Below are 6655 nucleotides of genomic sequence, written 5' to 3' on the forward strand. Positions count from 1 at the left end.
AGGGCTGCGGCCGCTGGGGCCAGCGCTGTCCCTGCGGAGGTGAGAGGGGCCGTTCCGGAGAATGCCGCCCCGTGGTCACTGGGCCCCACTCGGGGCCCTGCCTGCACTCCCCCCCACTCCCAGGCACATCAGGGCCTTATTGCTTCTGATCAGTTTGGGGTTTATCTCCTGCCTGCAGCACTGTGCCTTCCCCGCTCTGGGGAGAGTCAGTCTGAGGAAGCCCCTTGACTTCAGACCTAAGTCTCCGGTCCTGCAACTTCCACCTCTTGGGTTCCCTAGGTGCTGGGCTCCTGGCTGGGGTTGGGACAAGTGAGGTGAGAGAGGCCAGGGGTGAGGCCTGGGTCTCTGCTCCGCCTGTGGCTGCAGCCTGTGGCCAAGCTGGCCGAGCTCCCTGGTTGGGCAGCCTCAGGCCCTGCATCCAGGAAGGCCTCCTCCAACACTGGGCTTCAGGGTGGGAACTTGCATAGAGGCCTGGGGGGTCCAGTCCCCCCAGTTAGCTGGGTGTAGAGACTTATGGGGGGCAGGAAAGGCTGGGCCAGGTGGTGAAGGGGCCTCCCTCATCTCTGCTGGAGCTTGGCAGGCCGGGTGCCCGGGGAAGGCACCGGGACAGGGGGCTTTGGCATCCCTCCCTGGGGTGAGGAGGGTCAGGCACAGGGCTCCAGGCACTGGAGGGTCCTGAAGACTGAGCAGTCTTTTCTGAGGGGCTTTAGGTACCACAGATCCAGGTCCCCAACCGGTATCAGAGGCCTGTGTCCCCTTCAGCCCCACTCCCCAGGCCTGGCTTCCCCTCCATATCCCCAAATCCCAGCCCAGAGTCCCCACCCCCGAGTTAAAGCTTGTGACCTGAGCCTTCCTCTTCCGGCCGGAGGACATCTGGCTCCTCAGCTGCAGCCTCGTCTGCCGGCCCACAGCGCTGGGCCCGGCCACCGCCACCGCCACCGCCACTGCCAGGGGTCCCTTCCAACCGGACCTGCCCGCCCACCCCATTGGCCCCAGCCTCAGCCCGGGCTCCACTGCCAAAGGGGAAGAGCTTGCTGGCGTGGAAGGCCTTGGGTGGCGAGTGGCTGCGCTCGGGGTCCCGCCGGGTCTCGGGTGATTTGAGGAACTTGAGGAAGGCCGGCAGGCGGGTATCGCTGCCTGTGGGTGACTGAGCAGGGGTGGGCCGCGCGGCGGGGCCGGGCCCAGTGCCCGCTATTGAGGATGTGGCCCCTGATGACAAAAACTTGCCCTGCAGCGGGATGATCTGCTTCAGCTTCATGACATTGTTGGGTGCCAGCAAGGACCCTGGGCGCTTGGGCCGCTCGGAACCGTGGCCACCCACCCCGCTGCCCTTGGCCTTGGCCGAGGCCTTCTCAGGGGCAGCGGGGTCCAGCCCGGAGCCCTCCGCCCGGGTCTCCTCCCGGCTGCTGGTGTCACGCTCCCGCCGGGGGTGGTGCTCTGTGTGGCGCTGGCGCTCCTCCTCCTCCCTCCGCTTCCGCTGCTGCTGCTGGTAACGGTGCTGGGCCTGGCGCTCGTGTCTCTGTGGGCAGAGTGGGCCGTTAGAGGGACGGGGAAGAGAGGGTGTGTGAGCTCCTCTAGAAGTGGGGAGAGATCTAAAGACCGAGTGGGTGCTCACTGCATCTCTTGACCCACACCAGTGCTTTCTGAAAATTGAGAAGAGAAAGAACATTTACTGGCCACCAACTGTCTCCACCCATGTGCCAGGCACCGTCTTATTAGCTGGGAGAGTATCAACAAATATTGGGCCTCCGTGGGCCTCTGCCTTCTGGAAAACCAGCCAGAGACAGAGCTGTGACAGGCACAGACCAGAGTCCTCACTGGCCAGTCCACTTGCCACATGTGGCTTTTGCAATGTCAATCCAGGTATGTGTTGGCCACCTGTCCTGAGGGGCCACATGGGCAGCATAGACACAGGACACTTCTGTCACCATGGAGAGCTCTGTGGATTGGTCCTGGACAGCTCCACGGGTCACACCCATGAGCTCATTTCTGAGGAATGTGGCGGAGGCTGGGCTTCCAGGAAGCAGCGTCAGCGTCAGCGTCCGTGCCCCTGATCCTGAACGAGCTGGTGGTGACTGCATGCTCAGAGTGCCAGCCCTGTGCTGGGTGCCTCTGGGCTTCCAGAAGGGATCGGGTCCGTTTGGAGTGCTAATTCTTACCACAGGCTCTGCACGCTTGCCTTCCTGTGAAGGCCATGGCCACCAGCCAGGCAAGGAGATGGCCCAATGAGCGGAGGAGGTAAACAGCCCATCCCATCCCGAGTACCTTGAAGGCCTCCCGGCGCTGGTATTCAAGCTTGGCCATCTCTTCGGCCACCCACCCTGGGATGTCAGGGATGGCCACGTGGATGAGGTACTTGAGAAGCAGAGCGAAGTGCTGAGGCAACAGAGGAGGAAGTTGGAGGTGGCAGGCTCAGGGGTGCCTGCCATCCGCCCAGCTTCCTTGTCTGGCCGCCCGGCTTCCTCACCTGGCCCCTAGCCCTACCTCAAGCACCACCACGGACACGATGGCCGCCTCGGGACTGAGCCAGGGGAAGAGGCGCTGCAGCTGCCCACACTGGCCGATGAGATAGCAGTTGACTATGATCGCCAGGACACCCATGGCCTCCATCACCTTCTGCGGGGGGACACGGTGGGGCTCAGGTGGGGTCAGCCCCCCTCTCTGGGCCTTGTGCTCCTTCCCGGTGCACCCCGTCTCCCTGTGCACCTCAGCTTGGAGCCCTTGGCCCTCCCACACCTGCCACTGGCCGATGCTCTCGACCCGCTGCCCAAAGGGCCGCTGCAGCCCCGTGCACAGCTTGAGGGCATCACTGCGGATCTCAATGAGGTTGTTGACCAGGGCGCACAGCGCAGCCAGGGGGAAGGCAGACGAGAAGAGCACGACGTAGCCAAACTGCACGAACATCTCCTGGTAGTCCTGGAACGTGTCCTGCGGGCAGGCGCCTACTCAGACCAGGACACTTCCTCCCTCGGACTACCTTTCTCCGTCAAGGCCACCTCCCTTAGATTATCCCCTATGGACCCAGAGCCTCCCCTCCGGCAGGCTCCTGCTTACATCAAGGGCCCCGTTATTTCCCCGAACCGCCACCATCAGACTGTGTGCCCGCCCCTCCGAGGGCCCTGCCGCCACCCTCAGACACCTGCCTTACCTCGTACTTCTTCATACAGCTCTCAAGCTCAGCCTGGGTGAGCTGGGGTGAGTGTTCCTCCTCGGGCGGGTCGATCCAAGAGGACCGATTCTGCCGCCGCTGCTTCTGGGCCAAGTTGCCTGAGCCAGTCTCCGGCTCTGGGCCCCCTTCTGGCCCCTGGTCACGGCCCTCACCCCCAGCCCGGCGGAGCAGGACAGCTGGGGGCTCCCGCTCAGGGCTGCCAGGTGCCCCCTCTACCTCATCATCTTCCTCGGCTAGTGTGAACACGCCCGGCTCCAGCCCCTTCTCGACCATTGTGGGGCTCCCCTCCTCCAGGAGGGCCTCCGGACTTGGGCCTGGCCGATGTCGCCTGACCCCCCGCTCAGCAAAGCTGACCTTCTTTAGACGGAGCCCGCAGTCCAGGAGGTCGCCCTCCTCACCTTCTTCCTCGTCCTCATCTTCCTCCTCCTCCTCCTCCTCCTCTTCCTCCTCCTCCTTGCCCCCTCTCAATCCATTCCCTCCCTCCCCACCTTCCCCCGTGGGCCGCCGTTCCACTATGGCCTCTTCCTCCTCCTCTGGTGCCCCGCAGCCCCCACTGAGACACCTGCGGCGTCCTCTGCCACCACTGCCGCCACCCTCCTCAGCCTGGGGTTCAAGGTGGTAGGGTGCAGGGCGCCGAAGGCTGAGCAGGCCAAGCAGGGCCTGGGCCAGCTCCCAAGCGGCCTGCAGGCTGAGCTCGCCTCGGCCCAGCCGCCGGTACAGGTGTGGCTGCAGGACCTCGCGCACATTCTGAAGAAACTGGCGGGTGATCAGCAAAGTGGCCAGCATCTGGAGGCAGGAAAGGGGCGAAGAGAGCTTGCGTGGGGAGCAGGCAGGGCCCTGGGCACCAGGACAGGCTACTGGGATGGGGCCCCCACCCTCCCAGAGCACATTTCCAGACACCCCCCCCCACAACCCAGTTCCTAACTCCACCCTTTTGGAAGAGCCTAGACCAGCCGTGGGCAAACTACGGCCCCTGGGCTGGGTCTGGCCCGTTTGAAATGAATAAAACTAAAAAAAAAAAAAAAAGACCGTACCCTTTTATGTAATGATGTTTACTTTGAATTTATATTAGTTCACACAAACACTCCATCCATGCTTTTGTTCCGGCCCTCCGGTCCAGTTTAAGAACCCATTGTGGCCCTCGAGTCAAAAAGTTTGCCCACCCCTGGCCTAGACACAGAGTCCCCAGCCTCCATCACTGTTCACCTGCTGCCAATCACAGCCCGACCAGCCACCGTGCTCCTGGCCCACCTTGCTGAGGGCTCAGGACTACCCTGCTTACAGCACCACCTGGGAGCTCAGCCACTGCCCAGGGCCCTGCGGGGCTGCCATCTGCACCACGCCAGGGGGGCCCCATCCCCTCGTAGCATGCACCCTCAGCTTGTCGTGAGGCCCCCAGCACAGCCACGCTGCCTGCCCCAGCGAGGCCCTCAGGCTCGCCACCTGCCCATACTTTGGCCTGGGCCAGGTGCAGGAGGCCCCGGAGGGAGAGGAGGAGCAGGTGGAACTGCAAGGCCACGAGCGGGCCCAGCACCGCCCGAAGCTGCCGCTCGAGGCTCTGGGACAGGGACAGGACGAGCAGGAGCTGTGAAGGGACCGACGGACAAGCAGACAGACAGATGGGGGGGGGGGGACAGGCAGAGAGGACAAACAGATGGACAGATGGACAGAGAGGAGAAAAGGATGGAGGATGGGGGAGGGGCTGGAGAGCCCACGGACCCCTTGGGCCAGGCCCGGCCCCCCGTTGGCCACCATGCGGGCAGGGCACTGCCTTCAGCCAGGGGCTCACCTCTTTCAGGCGCTCCATGTCCTTGAGGTAGAAGCCAATGTAGAAGAGGCTCAGGTAGGAATTGATGAACTGGAACTGTGGGAAGCAGGCAGTGGTCACCCTGCTGCCCCGTCCCCAGGAGTCCTGCCGTGCCCCGCCTGTTGGCTGCCACTCACCAGAACAACCTTGATAATGAGGTGCTTCTCGTAGGCGCTCTCCAGCCGGTAATTCTCTGGGGGTCAAAGGGGCGAGTAAAGGGGCGGCCTGGGGTCCCTGTGGGGATTGGGGACCTTCCTCCCGGGGGCTGGGCAGCAGGGACCTCCCCTCAGAGAGCATACCCATGTCATTGAGCCATATGGCAAGTTTCTTGTAGCCCTCCGCACTTATGCTGACCAGCAGGGCCAGCATGACCTTGGGCAGGAACCGGGCCAGCCGGGGCAGCCCCTTCACACTCAGCACCAGCTCCTGCAGGGGTAGGGCGTTCATGGGTCACCCTGGCAGCTGGGCTAGGCTCAGGCTGGACCTGGGTGGGTGGTCACCAGGTCCGGGCTGGGGCTGAGGCTGGGGACCCGAGATCACCTGCAACTGGAAACAGCCAAGCATCAGCAGGAACACGCAGGCCAGGCAGGCGAGGCACAAGGGGACACTCACAAACAGCTGGAAGAGCAGCCGCTTCCAGGGCGGGTAGTAGAACTCCTCGGCCCGCGTCACCGGGCTGATCCGCCGCACACCCTGGTGGAGGGCAGGGGCCAAGCCCGGCTTGGAGCAGAGGGGCTGCCCCCGACCCCCCACCCTTACCCATCCCCTGAAGTCATTTTCCCTCCAGCAGGCCCTCGCTTTCCCGGTACCCCCACCTGGTGCCTCCTTCCCAGTCTCCTGAGTCCAAGTTCCCACCTTACAGAGGATTCAGCTGTTATCCAGGCTGGCCCAGGAAGGGGGCTGTCTCAGGTGCCCCAGCCCACGCCTGGCCCATGCCCAGCACCTGATCGGCTTCTGTGAACGTGTACAGGACGGAGCCGAAGACGGCTGGATAGACCATCGCCGACGTGTAGAAGCCCAGCCAGGCAAAGTACATGGCAATCTTCACACCAAAATAGTCGCAGATCTAGCAGGAACACGCAGGCCAGGCAGGCGAGGCACAAGGGGACACTCACAAACAGCTGGAAGAGCAGCCGCTTCCAGGGCGGGTAGTAGAACTCCTCGGCCCGCGTCACCGGGCTGATCCGCCGCACACCCTGGTGGAGGGCAGGGGCCAAGCCCGGCTTGGAGCAGAGGGGCTGCCCCCGACCCCCCACCCTTACCCATCCCCTGAAGTCATTTTCCCTCCAGCAGGCCCTCGCTTTCCCGGTACCCCCACCTGGTGCCTCCTTCCCAGTCTCCTGAGTCCAAGTTCCCACCTTTCTCCTCTGAGTATGCAGCGTGCTCCCCCCACCCCCTTTGGCACACCCTTTCTGAGGCTGTAGCTGGATTTCACAGTTCCCGTCTTTGCTCCTACAGTGCTTCCTGCCTCCAACTCCCATTCTTTTGGACCCAGCAGCTTCTGACTGACCCTGAACTGGGGTCGTGGCTCCTCCACGGCTTCCCCTGGTGAGTCCAGAGTCCCCCACTTGTAGGCCAGCTCTGCCCCCCTCCGTTTCCACTCCTCCAAGAAGAGTGTTGACCAGACCACGTTGAACAAGGCGAAGACCACGCAGGATACATCCTGGCTTGTCTGGGGG

General features: G+C 63.5%; 1 protein-coding gene across 1 annotated transcript in view; it reads right to left on the bottom strand.

Moving 5' to 3' along the window:
- Positions 1 to 6655, bottom strand: part of ANO8 (anoctamin 8) — a 10356-nt gene that overhangs the window by 478 nt on the left and 3223 nt on the right. Inside the window, exons 7-17 of the mRNA XM_014538454.1 lie at positions 6487 to 6648; positions 5517 to 5669; positions 5276 to 5402; positions 5114 to 5169; positions 4959 to 5033; positions 4623 to 4754; positions 3149 to 3955; positions 2485 to 2928; positions 2266 to 2376; positions 844 to 1519; positions 6 to 31 (exon numbers count right to left, since the gene is read on the bottom strand). Of these exons, the coding sequence (XP_014393940.1) occupies positions 6 to 31; positions 844 to 1519; positions 2266 to 2376; positions 2485 to 2928; positions 3149 to 3955; positions 4623 to 4754; positions 4959 to 5033; positions 5114 to 5169; positions 5276 to 5402; positions 5517 to 5669; positions 6487 to 6648 (2769 nt within the window). The remainder of the gene's footprint in view (positions 1 to 5; positions 32 to 843; positions 1520 to 2265; positions 2377 to 2484; positions 2929 to 3148; positions 3956 to 4622; positions 4755 to 4958; positions 5034 to 5113; positions 5170 to 5275; positions 5403 to 5516; positions 5670 to 6486; positions 6649 to 6655) is intronic.

Source organism: Myotis brandtii, unplaced genomic scaffold (genome assembly GCF_000412655.1).
Source record: "Myotis brandtii unplaced genomic scaffold, ASM41265v1 scaffold1040, whole genome shotgun sequence".
Lineage (NCBI taxonomy): Eukaryota > Metazoa > Chordata > Mammalia > Chiroptera > Vespertilionidae > Myotis > Myotis brandtii.